The 24,105-nt window shown below is 38.6% G+C and overlaps 1 protein-coding gene across 5 annotated transcripts in view; it reads left to right on the top strand.

Moving 5' to 3' along the window:
* FLNB (filamin B) overlaps positions 1-24,105 on the top strand; it is a 308,431-nt gene that overhangs the window by 137,005 nt on the left and 147,321 nt on the right. For all 5 annotated transcript variants that reach the window (XM_077452005.1, XM_077452003.1, XM_077452004.1 and 2 more), the window contains exons 5-8: positions 836-954; positions 7,630-7,707; positions 11,782-11,944; positions 19,529-19,729. In XM_077452005.1, the coding sequence (XP_077308131.1) occupies positions 836-954; positions 7,630-7,707; positions 11,782-11,944; positions 19,529-19,729 (561 nt within the window). The remainder of the gene's footprint in view (positions 1-835; positions 955-7,629; positions 7,708-11,781; positions 11,945-19,528; positions 19,730-24,105) is intronic.

Raw genomic sequence — 24,105 nt, 5'->3', positions numbered from 1 at the left:
TATGCTTCAGATAAGTAGAGACCATGCCTTTACAAAGTTTTTTTGTATGGTTATAAATAAAATGTGTTTTTAGTTAAGTTAAGCACCACCTATTATACTGGTTCATATTCTTTATCATTAAAGTAAAACTCTGGTTTTATTTGTAAAAAATCTTTCAGTAAAGTGTTAATAGAAGGGAAGGAATTTGGCAAACCTTGTAATTATTGCTTTATATCTATGCTCATCTAAATAAAAATTCAAACTGGCACAAGTGGGAGGCTCTACCTTCCCTATAACACCTGAGCAGTCTGTGTTGGGATCAGAAATGCATCCGTCTGTATCTTGCCAAATATGAATCTCATATTTCAGGGGAAAAGCAGAGTGTGAAATGTGTGAGAAGCCTTTTTTTTACCAATACTGATACCCAGGTTGACAGTAGGGGTTTCCATTTAAGTGGCAAGCAGGTGGAGCCAGGTATTTTTCTCAATGTAAGAAAAATGCAAAATGTGGTGTTTGGCAGGCCATACTTTTGGAAAGGTAGGTTTGTAGGCAAGCACAACCTATACCGCAAGTGCTGGTGTGGGATACATCTGAATGATGCATGGGAAATTATATATGGGACCATGCTGCTAGAAAGGTCTCGCTCACTCTGTTCTCCTTAGAAAGGGATCCACTAATACAGAAAAAATCCAAAAACAAAGCAGAATGAACAGTTGTGAAACCGTGTATAATTAAATTTACATACCTATAGCTGCACATTGTGTGTGCATGTTTTGACTTGTAGCAAAAAAGTGGAGCGTGCCAGTGTTCTGTGACGTCCATAACTGAAATGTTTTTATATTTAATATTTTTACAGGTGTGGAGCCAACTGGAAACATGGTGAAAAGACCGGCACCATTCACTGTGGAAACCATCAGTGCTGGACAAGGGGAGGTCCTGGTCTTTGTGGAGGACCCTGAAGGATTAAGAGAAGAGGTTTGTGTTCATGGACTTCACACAGAAGTCTTGTAAGGAAAATGTCAAGGCAGCTGTGTGGTGTCAGAGCAATGTGCACTTTGTCATAACTTTCCAAAATATATTCCAGATCACTCTGAACCATACTCAGATTAGACATTTTGAGGTCTACTTGGGTTTCCACCTTGGCCATAATGAGACAGTGGCAGGCTTGTTCCATTGTTCACATTGCTTGCTGTGTCAATGCTTCTAATAATAATAGTGCTCGACAAGTACCATTTAATCACTAGAAGGGATCCAGATGAAATATGTTCATGGCATCCACTTCCAGAGGGGGATGCATTCAACGATAAAGTTATAAGTGCCTATTATTATAGAAGCCCAAATTTTTTTTATTTATAAATTGTATTCGCCCTTTCATTTTTATTTTGTTAAAATTTTGAAAAAGGCAAAAACTGCTCAGAATACAGTTAAAATATATGTACATGCATTATCGTACTGGCTTACCTGTAATTCTGGTCTGTTTTATAATCTGGACTTCCCTGTTGTATATAAGGCCTTGACCATTTGCTGCTCTCAAAGCACTACAGATTGTGATTGGATAGTGAAGGGACAGCAAATCACTGAGGGGTCCCTCTACTCTCTCTCCCAATCGGCATGGCACTTCTAAAAGGCACTAAAGTTTAATTGGCGCACACTACTGCCCCTTCCTCTATGAATTTTAATTATGCTATACAAAGTATTACAGGAGGCTAGTAAAAAGACAGATTGAGGGTTTTAGAGAGACTGTCATTTAAGGCATTTAAGGAAGAGAGGCACACTGTGTAGGTATGAAGTGTAAGCACCTGAAGTCTCTGAAACCTCCCTGTCATTGATGAATCTCTGAAAAAGCTTTGACACTTTCTGACAGCCTTTTCTGCTTTTTTTCTGCCTCCTGTGCATGTCTGTTGACCAGTGAGGTTGCCCATCACAGCACTGGTCCAGTATACATTTGTAGGGGTCCTCATGCGGTATAATATTTCTCTGTCATATATAGTAAGGGAAAAAAGTATTTGATTCCCCCTGGCGATTTTGTACGTTTGCCCACTGACAAAGAAATGAGTCCATAGTTTTAATGGTAGGTTTATTTTAACAATGAGAGACGGAATAACAACAAAAATATCCAGAAAAACACATTTCAAAAATTATAAATTGATTTGCATTTTACTGAGTGAAATCTGTATTTGACCCCTTCGCAGCACATGACTTAGTATTTGGTGGCAAAACCCTTTCTGGCAATCAGAGTTCAAACCTTTCTTATAGTTGGCCCCCAGGTTTGCACTCATCTCAGGAGGGATTTTGTCCCACTCCTTTTTGTGTATCCTCTCTAAGTCACAAAAGTTTTGTGGCTGACTTTTGGTAACTCGAACCTTCAGCTCCCTCTACATATTTTGTATAGGATTAAGGTCTGGACACCAGACCTTCTTGAGTCACTCCTTTGTTGCCTCGGCTGTGTGTTTTGGGACAACTGCTGGAAGACCCATCCATGACCTATTTTCAATGCCCTGGCTGAGGGAAGGAGGTTCTCACCCAAGATTTGACGGTACATGGTCCTGTCCCCTTAGCAGAAAAACACCCCCAAAGCATAATGTTTCCAACTCCACCTGATTTAGAGTTGCCACCTCATCCCTTTAAACCCAAACACCTTTGAATTACACAGGTTCTGAGGCTAATTAAATGCAGATAAGGGCACCAAGTGAGTTTAGTTACCACCTTAATTACCCACAGAACCTGTGTAATTTAATATGTGTTCGGGTTTAAAGGGATGAGGTGGCAACCATACCCTGATTCCTCACCGTTTTCATGATCATTAAAACACTACGAGGTGATATCCTACATGGAGCCCCAGACCGAGGGAGATTGACAGTTATTTTTTGTTTTTTCCATTTGCGAATAATCACACCAACTTTTGTCACCCTCTCACCAAGCTGCTTAGCGATGGTCTTCTAGCCCATTCCAGCCTTGTGTAGGTCTACAATCTTGTCCCTGATGTCCTTGGACAGCTCTTTGGTCTTGGCCATGGTGAAGAGACTGGCATCTGATTGCTTCTGTGGACAGGTATATTTTCCCTTTTAAGAGTGCTCCCAATCTCAGCTTGTTACCTGTATAGAAGACATCTGGGAGCCCAATATCTTGCTGATAGAGGATCAAACATTTATTTCACTCATTAAAATGTAAATCCATTTATAACTTTTTTGAAATGCATTTTTCTGGATATTTTTGTTTATGCGGTTTCACTGTGAAAGCGGAGTTCCACTCAAAAGTGTTGTACAGTTTATAGGTCACATTAAAGGTGGAAAAAGTTCTGAAATGATTTATCTTTGTTTCTTTTTTTACATCAGAGAAACCTGACATTTTAACAGGGGTGTGTAGACTTTTTATATCCACTGTACAAAATCAGAGGATCAAATACTTTTTTCCCTCACTGTATACTCATCCCAAGAAATTAAGTAATTCTCTAAAGTACAAGAGGAATTTGAATTGCTCTCTAAATTACTATTCCACTGTTATTAACTTTGCCACGCACCTTGAATACAGTTCGGAACACATAATGATGCAACATTTTATAACCTTGTTTGAGCAACTTCTAAGAAGGTCAGATACCACCAAGCTAGCTAGTTTTCTATTCAACCCTTACTACTAAAAGACCAGATATTAAAAGGTACAACTTTAAGGATAACTAAACCCATGAGCAACAATGCAAGATGTTGCAGCTTACAGTCATTAAATTCGGGAGCTGCATTCGTTTTTTTCGTTTTTTTTTTTCTGCTAAAAAAACATTTTCCACAAATACAGAAAATACCTGTTGATCTTGCCACAAATGTGAGCTGCACTGAAGAATATCTTTTCAGCCATCTTCTATAAACTACGAATTACCCTGCCTCCAGTGCAATGGAGTTGAAGAGATTCATACATGTTAGTAGTCCATATCAGAATATAGAGGAGAAGTGCTGTAGCCACCCAGGGACAGGAAATGTTATTTACAGGAATATCAGGAGAAAATTAAGCAAAAGAAGCTTGAAAAATAAAAATTAACCCACCAAACCAAGGACTAGCAATCTGCAATATTTGTTTTTTTGGTTTAGATACACTTTAAGTGGCCTTCGCCATTGCTACAAATTGTCATAATTTAAAGACAAATACAAAGGCTCAGGGATTTCCTAAAGGGATAGAGCGATGCAACTAAAATTGTTCCATCACACCAACTATATACAGCGGGTAAAATAAGTATTGAACGCATTACTATTTTTTAGGTAAATATATGTATAAAGGTGCTATTGACATGAAATTTTCACCACATGTCGGTAACGCATGCAATCCATACATACAAAGAAACCAAAACAAATTAAGTTTAGAAATTAAGTTGTGTGTAATAAAATGGAATGACACAGGTATTGACTATGCTAACTGAAATTTATTTGATACTTTGTAAGAAATCCTTTTTTAATGACACCCCCTTCATGGAGAATACATTGCTCAGGTGTGATTTTGGCCCATTCTTCCACATAAATAGTATTCAAATCTTGAAGGTTCCCTGGGCTTCTTTTATGAACTCTGATCTTTAGTTCTTTCCATAGATTTTCTATTGGATTCAAGTCGGGTGATTGGCTGGGTCATTCTAGCAGCTTTATTTTCATTCTTTGAAACTAATTGAGAGTTTTCTTGGCTTTGTTTGGGATCATTGTTTTTGAAATGTCCACCCCTGTTTCATCTTCATCATCCTGGTAAATGGCAGCAGATTTTTTGCTACATTGTTCCATTCCTCCTTCCTTCAATGATTTTTAAGTTTGCCAGTACTGTAGGCTGAAAAACGGCTCCACACCATGATGTTCCCACCTCCAAACTTCACTGTTGGTATGGTGATTTTGGGGTGATGTGCAGTGCCATTTGACCTCCAAACATGGTGTGTATTATGGCATCTAAATAGTTCCGTTTTGATTTTATCTGACTATATTCTCCCAGTGTTTCACAGGCTTGTCTAAATATTGTGCAGCAAATGTTAAACGAGCTTCAATATGCTTTTTCGTCAGCAATGGAGTCTTGTGTGGTGAGCATGCATAAAGGCCATGGCGGTTGAGTGCATTGCTTATTGTTTTCTTAAAACAATTGTACCTGCTAAGTCTGTATCTTTCTGAAGCTTTCCCACAAGTGGTCCTTGGCTCTTGGACAACTCTTCTGATAATTCTTTTCACTGCTCTGTCAGAAATCTTGCGAGGAGCACCTGGTCGTGGCCGGTTTATAGTAAAATTATGCTCTTTCCACTTCCGAATTATGGCCCCAACGAAGCTCACTGGAACATTCAGAAGTTTAGAAATCTTTCTGTAACCAATGCCATCAGTATTTTTTGCAACAATAAGGTGGTTTTGAAGGTCTTGAGAGAGCTTGTTGCTTTTACCCATCATGAGATGTTTCTTGTGTGACACCTTGGTAATGAGACACTTTTTTATAGGCCATCAGTTGAGACTGAATCAACTGATATTTGCACCGACAAGGGGCACGATTGCTTTCTAAATTACTAATAGATTTCAGCTGGTGTCTTGGCTTTGCATGCGTTTTTTGAACCTCCCTTTTTTCATGGGTTCAATACTTTTTTTTCCCCCTGTGCTATTTAATTTTATTACACATAACTTAATTTCTGAACGTATTTGTTTTGGCTTCTTTGTATGTATGGATTGCATGAGTTGTTACCAACATGTGGTGAATAGTTCATGTCCGTAGCACCTTTAGAAATACATTTACCTAGAATATTGGTAATGCGTTCAATATTTATATTACCCGTTGTAGCTACTAAACCTAATTATACTCCACTGCAGTATGCTTTTAGGCAGTTCAGAAAAAAACATATTTTTCTACTGTTTCTGAACCTGCTATGTCCGGGACTTCTGGCTTAAAGTCAATGGTTTCACCCCTCAGCTCTGGGACCTTGCAAAATTTCCCAACTTAAAAACAGCCTTTTAGGCATTATTGGATTCCTATGAACTTCTAGATATATATTTTTTTATTATGTATACTTGTATGGTAGTAAGTCCATCTCCCCCCCCCCCCCCTTTTTCACTCTTGTAAAAAACTGATAAAAAATATTCTACCATTATTCAAACTTGCTTGCAAATAAGCTGTGGATCTTTGAAAAAGATGGGTTACATCTACACGCACGCTTATTACTCTAGATCAGTGATGGCGAACCTTGGCACCCCAGATGTTTTCGAACTACGTTTCCCATGATGCTCTGGCACTCTGCGGTGTAGTTGAGCATCATGGGAAATGTAGTTCCAAAACATCTGGGTTGCCAAGGTTCGCCATCACTGCTCTAGATACTGGTCTCTGCCATAACCCTGCATATGCTATTAGATTTTGAATATTGATGTGACTTTTTTTGTATTTTCTTAAAATGCTTGTAGCCACCCTGGTACGAGACAGTATGAGATGTGGGATGCTGTTAAGATTGTTGTACGTGTTTTTCTGACTAACATAAAAAAAAAAAAAACTATCCTTTACAAACAATACACGGTCAGGGCTTATCCGCAAGTTCTGATACTACCTAGAAGTATTGAAGCTTTGCCTGTAGAAAGACTAGGTCTTCGCCTGGGGCAGAAATTGAACAAAATAGATTTGTAACCATGGTACAAAATCATCTGAATAAATAGTTTGCTTTATGATCTTTAAAATCCATAAAGATCAGTCCTTCTATATTTTATTTTTAAGACCGTCCTTTGCTGTTAAGACCGTCTAGCACCATCAACCCTGTCCTCGGGGGCCCACTAACAGGCCAGGTTTTAAGTATTACCTTGGGGAGGTGCAGACTAGAATACTGCAATCGCTGAGCACCAAATTATATCACCTCTGATGTATTTCAGTTATCTTGCAAGCCTGGCTTGTTAGTGGGCCCTGAGGAGAGGGTTGATGACCACCGGTCTAGCAGACACCTTGGTAGTTTTTAACAATTATTCCAAAATTGGCCACTACTACTATAAGGTGGAGAACTCCTTTAAGCTTGAATAACATACACGTTATCTTCGTTTTTATGTTGTAGGATGTAGGAAAGGAGCTAGCTTTGTACCTTCAGTTTTATATAATTTTTATATTTCTGCTTTTAACCTTTTGCACCAGTTTACTTCATGAAAGTTTATGCACATCCATTTTCATCAGATGAATTGCATTAACAATGAACCTAAAATGCATGAACCTGCTTCTTAACACCATGGCATGTAGACACAGTTCGTTGTGTGAATGGCACGGTTTATGGACCTTACACTTATGTTACTCTGTACACCTCGCACTGCCTGCCTCTTCTTTTTTGTATGTAGTAACTGTAGTTCTGATGTTTAAAAACATGTACATGCAAAGTATACAGGCTTATTTGCATTAACTTATTAAATAGGACCTATAGTTAATGTGACTTGCTGTTCACTTGTTTTATGGTCTGCTCTCAGATCATTGTCTGAGCAAATATATTGCCCCCCCCCCCCCCTTTTCTCCACCTCATCCCCAACACTTTTGTTGGCCTGTGTTTTATGTTAAAGAATAAAGCCCGGGTGTGGAATGATGTAATTGTGTTGCAGGGTAAATTTATTATGCAGTAGTTATGCCAAATATGTACAGTATTCTAATAATGTCGCTCACCAGTTTAGCCATTAACCTGTGTGTGTCTTCATGAAGGCCAAGGTCACAGCCAACAATGACAAGAACAAGACCTTCTCTGTGGAGTATGTACCCAGAGTGACTGGTATGCACAAGGTAAGCACTCTATTAATATTATTATTGATCCATGCCATTCCGGCCTGACAATATAGTATATGTAACTTGTATAAGTGTAACAAAAGCTGATGCTAAAAAAAGCCTTTCTCTTCTTACAGTATATATTATGCAGATATTGCAGGGCAAAGAGTTAGATGTTCAAGCATATGTGAAGGCAAAAAGAACAAAAACAAATGCCGTAACATCCCTGCAGTACATTTCTCTTCTCTTTTTTTTTTTTTTTTTTCCATTTAAAGAACCTGCACCTACAGGACAATATCCACTGATCTGGTAGAAGTGCACTCAGTCAACAATGCACAGCATTTGTGGGGAGTGAGTGGCGACAGCCCTGCCCAGTTTTGTTTTGCAAAACGACTCCATCCATCCCACTGTCTTCATCACTAAAGCATAGTAACAAATTTGTTTGTAGTCCTAAAGATTAGGACTAGAGAGGCTGAATAGACATTAAAACATGCTTTTAATGTTCTAGCTAAGAAGCCAAAGTGCCACAAATAGGAGAGGGTCATTGTTGGGGTTTACATCGATTTTAAATTTCCATGCCGAAAGTATTATCTACAACTCCCCTATTGTGCTCAATACATCTCATGTACACAAACATGCTGATGTCTGAAAAAGAACTCTCACTTTGAGACTCCCAGTAGTAGATTAGATCATAAAATTCTTAAAGTGTGGTAAATGAGAATCCTTTGCTTCACTAACATCATTTCCAAAAGAGCAAATACTAGGCATTCTCCGATGGCCACCCACAACAATTTTTACATGAAGTAGATTTTAAGCACTCTTAATGGCTGCCCAGAGGGGCTGTAAGGAGTAACACACAAAACAGACTGTAATTGTGTAAAACCATTTTATGTATTAAAAAGCTAAAGATTTAACATATATCTCCTGGGGCATAACTAGTACCAACATCCCAAAGCTCACTGTATGTATTACAAACCCATTACCTGGTGCGAGTTGCACCAAACGCAGCAACATCCAAACCCGCCCATCATTCATTTCTTCACAAAGGACACGTTTCATTTCAAGGGGTCCTTTTACTGAGTTTTACCTTTTACTTGGAGGGTGTTGTTTTTAGGGTAGTTTTTATTTATTTTTTATTTATTTATTTATTTTACTTCATTTAGTATGTTTTGTTTCTCATTTGCTGTGTGTTGTATATGAGCCCACAGGCAAGAGCAGAGGGTCTTCTGTTAAAAATGGTGAGTGTTTGATAGGGTTCAAGGCCCATGAATGTTGCCAGGATCTGTATTTCCTATTCGAGAGTATCAATAATAAGTGTTAAATGACAGAGAGAGACTTGCTTTGACGGCTGTCAGTTAATCCAGATAGGGAATAGGCCCTAACCAAATGTACGAGGGCTGCACCCAAAGTAGATCGTTGGTAGAATAACTCTTCCTCTATATAGTAATTCTTGACGATGGAGGGGTGCAGCCTCTCCAACAGCTACAGATGACTATAGAATTTTTAGAACAACCCATGTATGTTAATAAAAATTATGCCCACTATTGCCTTACTTTTAGCACAGCCCTTGTATCTTCCAACAGTTATCTGCCAGCGAACAAGTGGCATATGATCAGTAAACCAATCATATGCAGATTTATAATTATAAACCTTTGTCATTCTGTTACTTGTGAAACGAGGTGTGTTTTATGTGTGTATAGTTACAAGAAAAGTGTGGTTGTCATTCTCAGCAGTTCGGAAGAATTTGCACAAGTTATGAGTAGTATAAAAATGCCTAAAGAAAAACATACCTCATTTCTTGGCGATGAACTCTACAAAACCTGGCACCAAGTGAGCAACACCAAGTATCCATGATCCAGCAATAATGTCAGTAATTAAATCCCTATTAGGCATCTACATATGCATTAAGCGAATTAAAGGACCTTTTAGTCTGAAAAATTGCATATTGCTTTTTCTTTTAAGGGTTTAATTTTAAAGGGACATTTTACATCTGTAGAACATTTACTTAACTTTAGATTAATGTAACACTTCTTCTTGAACAAACGAACACTAATTCCATAACTCTGACTACATAGTAAACTTATCATTTGTCCCTTGGGGGCAATGATCTGCTGTGAGTCTATGGCTATTGTTTTTGCTAAAAACATTTGAACTAAAAATATTATATTACAAAAATGGCTTGTGTGGCAGTCACTCTATATACATTATATTACTTGAAAAATAAGAGGCGGTTTCTTGTTAAAGCATAAGCTTTTATGTTTCTGGCACATTTGATTTGGTCAGGTAACCAGACAATAGTGTCAGTAAAGTGGCATAGAATGATGGGCTGTAGATGAAATTGGCCTCGGTTATAAGACCCACTTATCTTGCTTTCCCATGGGCCTACACCCAAAATGCAGAAAATTCACAAATGAATCAGTTTGTTAGACAAGGATACCATATACCTTGAGAATTAGTACCAATGTTCAAGGAGATAAGAGGTAGTCTGGAATCACTTTGAGCAAATTTTCCTGTTTTGAAATATGGCAGAGGGAGGGGAGAGGACCTGATCACTGGAGGGAAAATGGAGGATGATAATTGTTTGGAACACTTTATTTAATTCAAGTATTTTTAGTGCAGACAATCTGAGCAGCGATTTACATATTGCACATTCACAGTAGTCCCTGCCTTTGAGGAGCTTACATTCTAAGATCCCTACTAGAGATGAGCTTTGGCATCCTCTTAACTGATCTCTAGCTGAACTCATATGCTTTTCTTTTTTTTACCTTCTAATGAGCTGCAAAAATGAGCATAAAGACTAAGACAGGAAATGACCTCGGAAAAAAACGTAAGTTCCAAGTTTAGCGAGAGATGAGTTTTGAAGACACCAAAGCTCATTCGTATTCCCCACCTCACTATGACTCTCTACAGCAGCTGAAAGCTGGCATAGTCTTCTATCTTAGTTGCCAGCTTTCAGCTGCTGCAGAGTGCGCCATACAGGGAATCTGGTTCCAGTAATTAACCCCCCCCTCCCACCACACTGATCACCCTCCCTGTGCACAATCAATTTCCCTCTCACCCCAGGCCCCCCCCCCCACCTATGCATTGCTTCCGGCTTCCCTCCTCTCCTTACCGCAGGCAACTGCAATCTTGCAATAGAATCCTTCAGGATGGAGAGTGAGAGAAGTATCCAGTAATTGTCATTTATCAGCCTCTTCCTTTCCTGAATGAACACAATAAGTGATTGGTACCAAACACTCACTATGTCCATTTATAAATTAAGCATAAACTGTTTTTATTGGGGGTTGTATGGGGCCCTGTGGTTTCTAACAGCAGCTTTGTCTTAAGGCCTTACAGACCTATGATTGTTCCCTAATCAGATTGTAGCTGGTTGTATGTGATGTCTTCAGGAACCTCAGCTGCTAGTGCTTGTTGATTCTTGGCTATGGTAAAAAATTACTTTCAATAGCCGATCCACACCAGTGAGTGGTAAATTCTGATTATTGTTCCAGGTTACTGTGCTTTGTATGTTGCTCATTGCCTCTAAAAATGTTTTAATGACATCTTAAGTGATTTCAGTCAGTAGGACCCAATAAAACCAAGTAATTTCCTAAACCATCTGTCACGGGAATCTGCGCTTAGACTTGGCTTGTGGCAGATATAGGTTGTAAAGCTGATGTCATTAACAAGCTGTTGACACAGGCAGTCCAGCCATGACATAAGGCTACCCCAAAGCCATCCTTTACATTTTAGCTGTATGTTGGCATTTCTGACATGGGCTGCCAGACAGCTTTGCCAGATTACATCATGTGTTTTTACGAGACATCTTTGATTTAAGATTCTCCTGCTTTAATAAAAAATGTTTTTATCATAGACCTAGACACATCTTGAAAGAAATAAAAATGTGTAATCTATCTTGAAGCCTCTGCTTTTAAATTGATCTTTATTTTGGGAACTGCAACACTTAACAAGCCAAGACAGGCATCGGCCCACCCCAGTTTTATGGCAGTGTCAATCTTTTAACACTCTACTCTTGAATCTGTTGCTTGTTAAGCCCAGTTCTAAGTTGTACATGCTGCCCAAACTCTTTGTGTTTAATGTTGTGTTTTATAGGTTACTGTGCTCTTTGCCGGTCAGCACATTTCAAAGAGCCCATTTGAAGTGGATGTTGAGAAGGCTCAGGGAGACGCCAGTAAAGTCACAGCTAAAGGGCCTGGATTGGAGGCAACTGGTAACATTGCCAATAAACCGACCTACTTCGACATTTATACTGCAGGTGTGTATTGTTCTGTTCTTAATTTTTCTACTTGGTTTTCAAAGCAAAATTATCTTAGAATTGTTTTCATTGTTATGAGTGTTATTCAAGTGTTCTTTTCCCAGAAGGTGTTTAGGTCAAAGAAGCTTAATGTAGTCCAGAGAATGCCTGTGATTGACCACTGTGTAACATGACTTGTAGATTCTGGCCTCACAACAAAATGGCTTTACAACATGGCACTTCAACTTCTCTTCCATATTCTGATCTTGTGATGGTCCCAAGTGTAAAGCTGATTGAGTTCGACCTATCTAGACATTCCTTTTCCTTTCATGGCTCCCAAGGTCTACCTGGGGAGACCAGTATGTAACAAACGGAATCATAAGTACATTTCTTTAAATTTGCCTGAGGTCCGTTAGAGTTATTGCAAGGAAGTGCAAATACTAAGTTACAGCTCTAGGCCAGCAATCAGACGAAAGCGGGAGCTTGGTTGATTGTTGGTCTCTAGTGTGTCTGACCACTACTTCAGTGCAGAGAACAGCAGTTTTTCTTTGTAGCATAGTACAGAACACATGCTTTTCTAATCTTTGACTGATTTACATAAATCAAAATACAAAAAGAACAGTAAAACAGTGAGAACGTACAGTTCTCTGCAAATCCAAATTTTTAAGTGACATCAAACTTCTTTTGGGCTTTAACGCAGCAATCCATGCATGCACCTGTTTGTTTGGCATTTATAACAGACTCCAGTCCTAGATTTAGCTAGGTTTAGTACTACACGGATGAAATGGGCATCCCTAGATATCACTCATACAAAGAATGAACTGAGCAACACTTATAAAAATTCTGTTCTATCGTCTAAGGATAGAATTATATAGCTTAACATTTTCCATCATTCTCATCTTACTCCTGCCCATCTATATAGGATGGGTCTGCATCAATCAGTAGATTGCTTCAGAGATTGTGGCCAGGCTGGTGATTTCCTCTATTGCTTTTGGTCCTACCTGATAGTTCATAGATTTTGGGCCGAAGTAGGTTCCTTTTAGGCATTGGGTTTGCCAAATATTCTTCATCCCAAAAATTGCCTCTCTTTGGGGATCTGACACATCCATGTGCAAATATATTGTTACGTATATGATATTTTTATGCTAAAAAAAACCCACTTCTGTTGTCTTGGAAAAGCTCAGTTCTGCCTACATTGGCCTACAGGTTAAAACTTGTTAATTACTCCTCTCTCCCCCTGTACAAACTTACTGATGTTGTTCCATAAGTTTTGGGGTACATTGCTTTCTAATCCTCTTGCTTTAACCTAATCCATTGTTTTTAAGGTTGGCTCAATATGGTTACGATTACTTCAAATCCTATTATGCATGTACTGTTCAAATACTATATATTCTCCTTGTGATTCTGATTTTTATAACAGGAGACATTTGAGACATTGTGCTTAATCTTTTGTTTACTTTTTTTTTGTTGCTGTTGTACAATTTTTTTTTTTTTCCTGTCTATAAAGGTGAAGAGAAGCACTCAAAATTTGAATAATTAATCTGCTGCACCAGAAATACCTTGAATATCAGAAATAAAGAGTATTTGATAGTGTGAATGTGAGCTGACTCTGTGTAAAAAGTAGGAATTCCCACAGTGTCACTGCAAAAAAATAAAAAATTAAGCAGGCGTAAAAAAAAAAAGGGTGTACATATAAATAGGCTAAATAGCGCAATAAATATTGTTGCGCAGTGTGAACACAATGAATGAAAGTAAAGCAATGAAAAACAGGTGTGTGGTCTAAATGAAAATGACTGGTAACCCATGAAGATAAACAAAATATCTGATGCCTGTGTAATAAATGAGTAAAAAACAATGCAACTGAACACAACATGTATATGATCTAGACTCAAAATGACCGGCAAAAGAGTAAACATATAAGCAGTCTCTCAGGTTCTGAAAAATCAGTGTGAAAGCAAATCCAATTCAACAGAATGAATAGGCTGAATTAAGAACAGGAGTTCCAAATCAAAAAGATGCCGATCCCGAGGTGTATGGGTACTTGAGTATGAAAATGACACTGTGCTCAATAATAATAAAATTGGCTGCTTACCAAACCCACAAAGGTCATGAAGTGTGTGCACTGATCCACAGCTTTGGAATGCAATCCCCTGTCTACCAAATCGTGGTGATTCAGGAAGGACTACAGCTCCCAGCAGACCCAGATGAATTGATAAGCGTGGATGCTCATTTGTGGCTGATGGAATGGATTCCTCTGTACTGCCTTATGAGGGCTTAACTGGAACTCGATCCCTGATTAGCTAGCAGCTCATAATGGATAATGAAAACTTTAAGAGGAAGACTAATAGTGCATCATAATTTTGGTGAAATTAATTTATTTAAAATGCACTTGCAAAAAAGGTTTCAAAAATGATAATGGCACAGTCCGTGCTCCTTGGCGTTACATTGTTTACTCTTTTGCCGGTCATTTTGATTCCAGTTCACACACCTCAGCTGCATTGTTTTTTTTACTCATTTACACCCTTTTTTTTCACACCTACTTCGTTTTTATTTATTTTTTTGCAGTGTTCACTGTGGGAATTCCTACTTTTTACACAGTCAGCTCACCTTCACACTATCAACTAAGTTTTTTTTTTTTTTTTTTTTCTCCTAAAAAATTAAATAAATATAGCCTTAAAAAAAAATGCATGCACAAGGTACCACTAATTGCCTGTCTTGAGTAAAAAGGGCGTTTGCTTTACTTCAAATTGCCCCTGGATTGCTAGAGTTTTCTATTCAGTCTTGAAGAGGAAACAGAGTGCCTAGCAAAAGTATTCACCCCCTTGGCTTTTTACCTATTTTGTTACAGAACAGTCTTTATTTCAATGTTTTTTTAATCTGAATTATGTGATGGATCAGAACACAATAGTCTAAATTGGTGAAGCAAATTTGGAAAAATATATACATAAAACAATTTTTCAGAAATAAAACACTGATAATTGGCATGTGTGTATGTATTCACCCCCTTTGTTATGAAGCCCATAAGCTCTGGTGCAACCAATTACCTTCAGAAGTCACAATTAGTGAAATGACGTCCACCTGTGTGCAATCTAGGTGTCGCATGATCTGTCCATTACATTTACACACCTTTATGAAAGGCCCCAGAGGCTGCAACACCTAAGCATGAGGCACCACTAACCAAACACTGCCATGAAGACCAAAGAACTCTCCAAACAAGTAAGGGACAATGTTGTTGACAATCAAGTCAGGCTTAGGTTATACAAAAATATCCAAATCTTTGATCCCTAGGGGCACCATCAAATCTATCATAACCAAATGGAAAGAACACGGCACAACAGCAAACATGTAAAGAGACAGCCACACACCAAAACTCACGGACCGGGCAAGGAGGGCATTGATCAGAGAGGCAGCACAGAGACCTAAGGTAACCCTGGAGGAGCTGCAGAGTTCCACAGCAGAGACTGGAGTATCTGTACATAGGGCGACAATAAGCCGCGCGCTCCATAAAGTTGGGCTTTATGGCAGAGTGGCCAGAAGAAAGCCATTACTTTCAGCAAAAAACAAAATGGCACATTTTGACTTTGCAAAAAGGCATGTGGGAGACTCCCAAAATGTATGGAGGAAGGTGCTCTGGTCTGAAGAGACTAAAATTTTTACTTTTTGGCCATCAAAGAAAACGCTATGTCTGGCGCAAACTCAACATCACATCACCCAAAGAACACCATCCCCACAGTGAAATATGGTGGTGGCAGCAGCATGCTGTGGGGATGTTTTTCAGCAGTTAGGACTGGGAAACTGGTCAGAGTTGAGGGAAAGCTGGATGGTGCTAAATACAGAGATATTCTTGAGCAAAACCTGTACCACTGTGTGATTTGAGGCTAGGATGGAGGTTCACCTTCCAGCAGGACAATGACCCAAACACACTGCTAAAGCAACACTTGAGTGGTTTAAGGGGAAACATGTAAATGTGTTGGAATGGCATAGTTCAAGCCCAGACCTCAGTCAAATAGAAAATCTGTGCTCACACTTAATAATTGCTGTTCACAAGCACAAACCATCCAATTTGAAGGAGCTGGAACAGTCTTGCAAGGAGAAATGGGCAAAAATCCCCAGTGGTAATGTGTGGCAAGCTCATAGAGACTTGGAGCTGTGATAGCTGCAAAAGGTGGCTCTACAAAGTATTGACTTTATAGGGGGTGAATAGTTATGCATATTTACCTGTTCTGTTATTTTGTCCTATTTGCTTCACAATTAAAAAAAAGGAATTTTACATTTGAAAAGAGCTAAAAAGTGCAAAATAATACAAAGGCATAGCTAGTATATAACTACTAGGTCAACTGGCTGCAACTTAAAAAGGAACATAACAGGTCTGTGAGAACAGTACATAATTCAGATCACCAACCATGATTTTTGTCTAATTATGATATAGTGTCTTAATATGTATGCTCATTCTAATTATGGACAGTCATTGGGTATTGCTCAGGAAAAAATGGCAAGAGGCTGCAGGCCCATCTATAGACACTTTATTCTGTGGCAGTAGACCATGTTCACAATTGTATAAAATGCCAATAAAGCTAAAGTTTATGGACTAAGTTTGCTATACTTGAATAATTTCATGGATAGCATTACAGTTGGCTGAGTAAGTCTAGCTGTTGCCTGGAGTGGCTTAAAGTTCCTAGTGTTAAAAAATATTTCAGTATTCATCTAACCTGTTAGAAATGTTAAACATGAATCCTGTCCAAGACGCAGGTCACGCTGTAAAGTGTAAAATGCTGCGAAAGAGGCCTGGTATTGGGTATTATTCTGTGTGTGTAATGGTAATATACATGTGATTATTAATATCTAAATATTATAGTTGTGCCGGGGAGAAAATGAAAATGGCTTATGTCATAGCATGGGTATAATTATGCTCATATGTCAGTTTGTGTTATTCTTTCCACGCTCCTCTGTTTAGCTAATACGATTGCTTTGGTAATAGAGCCCGGGTTGAAATATTAGCCAGTTCCTCCTGTGCTGCTAATTTTAGAACAGAAAACACAAAGGATGTTCTTATTCCACTGAGCACCGGCGAGCATTGCTGAGCCAAGCAAAACACTCCGCTGTGCTCTCTGCTATGAGCACTGAGGATGGAAGCTGCTGATGCTTCCTCCAGTGTCTACACCGCGGTGTCCTCACAGGCTGACGCCGAGCTTTGTGCAAACATATAAACTGCCTTTGTGTTGTAAATTACATGTAACGGCCATAATCGATACTGACAGAGTGCCCCGTTTTTCTGCACTTTTCTAGTTCTCCAGATTAGCAGTTAAAGTTAAACTCGAACAATACATTATTTGCTTTCTTTTGGACTGTTTACCCACTTTATCTCCAAAATATTTAACCCCCCCCCCCCCCCCCTTCATGACCAGGACATTTTTTTTCATTGTACTAATGACACTGGCTGGGAAGGGGTTAAACATGTAGGGCAATCAAAGGGTTAATTGTGTGCCTAACCAGTGTTTTTGTGTATACTGTGTAATGTTTTTACTAAGGGAAGTAATGGATATTATGCCATGACTTTCCCCCCAGTCAGAATGGAGCTCTGTCTTGATTACATAGGCAGAGCTTCTTTCTGTGTCTCTGCCTGATCAGTGGGTGCAGGCAGACATCCATTGCCTGGCACCACAGATCGGCTTCTGCTGTGAGTGAGTACAGAAGAAGCGCCACACCACCTAGGGGAAGTGCAGAATCGTGTGTGTGTGTGTGTGTGTGCATATGCGACTCTGTACAGGAGGGCCGCCATGTAGCATTATATCTGCTATGGGGTGGTACGGAAGCAGTTAATAGGTCATTGAAAGTTTTTTTTTTTTTTTTTTTTTTTTTTTGTCTGTTCTCGGAAAATAGCTGGTAATTATGCTATACATTTTTTGGGTTAATGACCACCTGTGTTCTCTGTAGAAGAAAGGGGGAGGTAGTCTGAGAGCGATACTCAATCTGTATGGCGAATAAAACTGGCCACACACTCACTTTTTCTTTTTCTTTAGCCTCTGGGCTTAACCAAAAAAACTGATTCTTCCACCCTCACAGATGGACAAATCTCCCTCCATGGCTGTGTACTATTTTATTAAAGTGTTACTAAACCCAGGACCCTGGATTTACCATATCTGGTCTCCCACAGTACATGGAAATGAAATTATTTTAGTAAATGTAAACTACTAAATACCTTTTCTCATCGGCAGTAGGAAGCTAGTAGGAGGAGTTTTCATTCTCCTCTGACTGTCCTATGAGGCAGCATGACCTTCTGGCTGGACAATGATAATTGGCTTAAACCTTGTCACCCTAGGATAGGACATGTTACTGGCAGGATCACCAGATAAAAATAACAGAAAATGCCTAAAAAGAATAACCGCAACCAGCACATCGAAGGACCAGTGAACTGTAATCTGTCCCGATTTTTCTTCTTGGGTTCAAGCCTGCCTACTGTAAATTGTCTGTTGGACTTGCCAAAGAACAGCATTTTAAATATTCTCCAGGGATCCAAGAACTCGTCGTTTTTTTTTTCTTTTTTTTTTCTATGAAAAGGTCTTGGCTTTTTCATCATCAGGGAACTTGTATATGGATTTATCCCATGCACTCTGCAAAAATGGATAAAAAGTTTGCCCATCCACTTTTTCTTCTCAAATTTGCTGCCTTTAAATAAAATAAACAACCATCGGTATGTTATACATAGCTTAGACAAATGTAACTATGTATATACCATATCTGGCCAATCTCGGGGGGGGGGGAGATTTCCTTCTGAAAATGCTACTTATTTGGCTTTCTCTAACATCAATGTTATGATTCACTGACCTGGTGGAAGCATTCAGCCAGAGAAAAGACCTGATGCCTGATCATGGATTACATTTTTATTGATATCAGATTTCTTTCTAGACTATGGCGAATAGTTTTTGGTCTGAAACATGATAAAGGCGTGAGTTTCAAATGCTGTAGGATAAGCACATAACATTGCTGTTCCTAACAGGTGTTGTGTTCTCAGTGCATTTACGCAGAACAGCTTTTTCTGGAACACCCATGCTAGCTGATTGTTAAATGAGAAGCACCAACACACTGATAAGTCATCACTTTGCTCTCTCCACCTGGCAGGAAGTTCCCTGGGTTAGACTGTTCTGTGCCCTGCAGTAGACTACGACTGAGCGGTCCTACATGATCTGAGCCCTGTTGTACAGAGGACTATGAGACACTAATAAAGATTTTCACCATTTATGTTAGGGAAAAAAAATCATGCAGTGTTTTTTAATAAATACTTTACTGCATTAACGTGGCTGTAAAGGTAGAAGGTTCTTTACTTTCAGGTAAAATAACCTGTGTGCAGCTTGAATCTCATGTTTTTAGATGAAATACTTTGCTTTTTCTTTTTATGCTTGCTACTGGATATACTCGGTGAAACACAGCTTTCATAAGACTGTATTATCGCTATTAAGTGGGGTTTTGTTTTGTTTTGTTGTACTTTTTAACATTCAAAAATGTAATTAAAAAAAAGTTTACAGTCACTTGGCATGGATGCTTGTTTTCTTACCTAGAGGTTGGCTATAACGTTTTTCTAAATATCTAAATATTTGTCCACTGTAGGTGCTGGTGTCGGAGATATAGGTATAGAAATCAGTGATCCCCAGGCGAGAAACAATACTGTGGAAATTGCACTTGAAGATAAAGGAAATTGTGTATATCGATGCACCTACAAGCCGGTAAAGCCTGGACCTCATTCTATCAGCATCGCATTTGGTGGGGAGGCCATACCCAAAAGTCCTTATGTGGTCAACGTTGGTGAACGTAAGTATCATACTGCTGTTTAAAATGCCTGTATACTTATCGTGAAGGGACCTCTGCGCTACTAAAAATTAAACAGTGCCTATGCAAAAAGAAATGCGGCAAAATCAAATAGTGATCACAAATCACATAAACAGAAACGAAACATGTGCAAATACAATGCAGATATTGCGCATAACCTCAGTCACTAGAATATCATATAAAATAGAAATAAAATGCAACCTGTGAAGAGTGTGCAATAATTAACTAGGTCTGAATAAAATAAAGTGCTTCCACTACAATAAATAAAAAGTGCTCATCAGTCCATAAAGTGCAAGCCAAAAATGTAAAGTACTCTAAAAGTGCATAAAAAGTGACAAAAGTTCAATGCTGTAATTCAAGTGAATATATGTGCTCTTTGAGACACAATTCCCACTGCCAATCGCTGACTGTAGTTCCACTGGCATGCTCACAGTGCTCTCTCTGTGAGCACACCAGTGGAACTACAGTCAGCGATTTGCAGTGGGAATTGTGTCTCAAAGAGCACATATATTCACTTGAATTACAGCATTGAACTTTTGTCACTTTTTATGCGCTTTTGGAGCACTTAAATTTTTGGCTTGCACTTTATGGACTGATGAACACTTTTTATTGTAGTGGAAGCACTTTATATTATTCAGACCTAGTTAGTTAATGCACACTCTTCACAGGTTGTGAATATGGTGTGTATAAATACATTTTGTTTCTATTGTTTTATACGTTATTCTAGTGAATTCGCACATATTTCAATGCCTGTGTACCGTTGCAAAGCTCTCCTTAATCGGTTCAATAACCTGGACCTGAACATTTGCACTTTACAAGATGTATAATCTATATTAAAAAGAAAGAAACAAAAACAAGAATGCGCAGGGGCATTAGCGGTGTGCTAATTCAAGGTTCATCCACTGCAATAAGGTTAGCCGAGTTCACTGTTGGAATACAAAAATTCTAATCTCTGTAGCTGCAGTGAGCAGGAATTGCAGATTGTTTACTGATGCCATCACTGCAAAGCATTAGAGGTGTGTCCAAAACAACTCTGTAGTGTTTTGCATTTTTTACATATAGAAGTACTGTATATATTGATTTTAATTTTGGAAGTGCTGTTCAAAGCATGATTTTGGTCCACAGACAGATCTAATAAACATGCATATGATGCAATCCATCCATATATTTTCACAACTGGGTCCTGGAACCCCCTGCAGACTACATTAGACAGACAGTACTGCCTGATTTAGAACCATCCCCAGCTTGGTATTGGACAGTGAAAGAGTAGCAGCTATCCTTGTGCTCCTTTTCTCCTGTAAGCATGTTCGCAGGCTTAGATTGTAGGCGCAATGCAAAGCATTTGGTCCCCTAATGAAACTCCTGGTCTGAGTGCTGCTCTACATGGCATTATAGGAGGCTGGTATTCAAAACAAATGCTAGACTTGTGTAAATGATTAAAGCTTTTTTACGTAAAGCTAAACTATTAGAATCAAACAAAATCCACCACACTGCAAGATCAAACACTCATTTAGTCTAGGGATGCAGGGATATAGTGTGCTACCTACCCTATTACTTGGTCCAGCAGGCTTCAGTGCTGTACTAAAGCTCCAGGCTGTGGGGCAGTCTCTTGGCATCATTGTGCAAAGTGTAGGGTTTTGTAAAGCAAACTCACCCAAGTCTTTTTTTTAAATGGGTCTCCTGTAGTGGTATACCATAAGGTTCTAGTATGCACTGCATACTAGCACTTTATAACAGACTTGCCTTAAAAGTTAGTTACCGTAAGTGCCTTTTAATGTGTAACTAAATTATTGTGTTTTTTGTTTTGTTTTTTATTTCTGCCTAGAGTTCAGCTTTAAGGGTCACTTGATCTAAAAAAAAAAATCAAAACAGCCAGGTAGCCATTATTGTCAGAATATCAGGAATAATTGGCCATAATGCAAATATTACTTGGCTATTTTTTGTTTATATGGTGAAAATAAAAATAATGGCGAAGAAAAAAGTTTGCTGAAACGTTCATATGCAGTGATTTAGGACGGCATTTATTTGTGACTTGCCTGACTGCTTCTTCCTGGAATCCTACCAGTATCGTTTTTTGTTTACTTTTGTAATATTCTAGCATGTATTTTACAATGTGATAATTGGCTTCTTGCTCTGTTGAGAATTTTTTTTTCTTTTTGCTTTCTACTGCTTTGCTTTCATCTGCTTCCTCCTTCCTGCTGCTGCAGATCTCTGCTTCCCTCTTCTGATCTCTCCTGCTCTTGTGGGATAATGGACGGCACAGCTTAAGACTCATAGTTGTGTACAGGCCAGGGCTGGTAAGAGTTTGCAGGTTGTTGCTTGGATTGCATCCCCTTGTTGATTTCTTTATTTTTTTTGTGTGTCCATAATATTTGTTACATGCTTCAGACCATAAGGTGCAAAGTTTGTTCTTTCTACCAGTCAGAAGCCTATATACTTTCACCGGTATTACATAGACTGTCAAGACTTGGTGGATCTGAGACTGTTTGCCCTTTGCTGCTGGAAATGGCAAATTACTCCTATCCTATGGTTGCTTTCATCCAATAATTTTCACAGGCCATAAACATGATCATTGTCTCAAAGAGTCAATGTCAAAGTTTTTGAAATGATTAGCTTGACAGACATGTACTTTAAGGCTGGCCACACATTATACAATTTTCTTGTATAATTTTCCTTTAGATTTACCAAAACCATATAACTGTACATTCAGTTTGTTATGCAGTCAGGCAGGCCCTTGCACTACATAGTTGAAGGTGAATCTAATGGAAATTGAATAAGAGAATTGAATAATGTATGGCCAGCTTAACTCTCGAATGAGCACATATTTGGTAGGGTTTAAAATGCATAACATGAGATCACAGTAGTATATTTTCCTTTTGGACTGTTGCTAATGTGGTTCTTAATAATGGTGACCCTTGGGTATCACCTTTTAAATATTATTACTATAAATATACACCTGAATTATGCATATATTACCCACAGAGGACCACCAAATGCAGTACCTATAATATAAGCCAAATGATTATCCACGGATACCTTGTTTGGGTCTCCAGATGGTGTCATGGTAGCCTCAGATTGAGTGAATACTTGTCATGATTACATCCACTGGGAAGTTAGATTTTTCCCAAAAGTGTGGTTACTATTTCTATTAGGAGGCGACCTCAGATCCTCACTTTGCTCATTCTCCTTGTAGACATTACTTTAGCTTCCTGTCTGGATTTTACAAGCCCCGCTGGTATAAATCTACATTATTTCCATTTGTGGTTTTGTCTTATATGTTTCACTGTAAGTTGCTAATGAAACCTTTTTAGACTAGTGTTAGTTTTCTTTAGGCTGTAATGTACATGAAGCATATTTTGTCTTTCTGACCGTCTTTGTCCCGGGGAAAGCAGAGTGGGAGAGTTCTAGCTAGTGGTCTTGCCAATGTCTTGACGTAGTGAGTCCGCCTGTGACTCTACTTACAATGACCCGAAGAGTCTGTTTAGCAAACGGCATCCAAATTATAATTTCTATTGTGCTTTGTAATATAATGAAAGCTGGAATTTGGTTAAGAGTGTGCTTCACGGATAACCTTCAGACATCTTTAGGTCCCTTTAGAGCAAAATAATTCATAGGCTTAAAATAATACATGTGTAGTTGTTTTCCAATGATTTCAATACCTATGCCGTCCACTAAACTTAAGTAATAATTATTGGATCTGTGAAAATAGTTGTATATTTACGGACATACTCTGACCTCTCCAGATATGCTCCAACTGACCATTTTCTTTTTTGGAGGAATCTATGTAGAATCTTCCAATTTTCTTAGCCAGTTACCATGTTTTCTCTAAGATGGCAATATCTGTCTTTTCTGTCTCCTCCATAGATCGAATGTGTATGCCCACAGTTAGGAAAAGTCTGCACTTCTAAGCACCATCTCATATTTTTGGGCAGCATTACATAAACATGTAAAAAAAAAAAAAATGCAGTGAGGTACCGTCTTCTACTAGAATTACATTGTTAGGCCCAGGTTGTAGAATGCATTAGTGAGTTTCTTCTCAATTATCATAAGTAGTCTGAATTTTGAGTTCAATTTTAGGTGATTGTAGCCGTATTAGTGCATTTGCGACAGAGACAATGAAGTACTGTCTGTGATATTTTTTTTTGTTTGCACAACATTCTGCTAAAACTTTTGTGAATTAGTAGTGTTTGGACCTTGATTAAGGGGACTTACCCCGAAAGCTTGTCCTGAAAAATTGTATGTTTGTGCAAATTAAAAAAAGAATCCTGGACAGTACTCAATTTTCTGAGTTCAGTTTGAAGAATAGCCAAAGCCTTAGAGCATGTCATGTAGTTATTGATGAAACATAGCAAAATTAC

This window comes from Lithobates pipiens, unplaced genomic scaffold (genome assembly GCF_037356315.1).
Source record: "Lithobates pipiens isolate NorthernLeopardFrog02 unplaced genomic scaffold, aLitPip1_a1.2 Scaffold_23, whole genome shotgun sequence".
Taxonomy (NCBI): Eukaryota; Metazoa; Chordata; class Amphibia; order Anura; family Ranidae; genus Lithobates; species Lithobates pipiens.
Note: the sequence above shows the minus strand (reverse complement) of the source record. Positions and strands in the feature narration are given on the sequence as shown.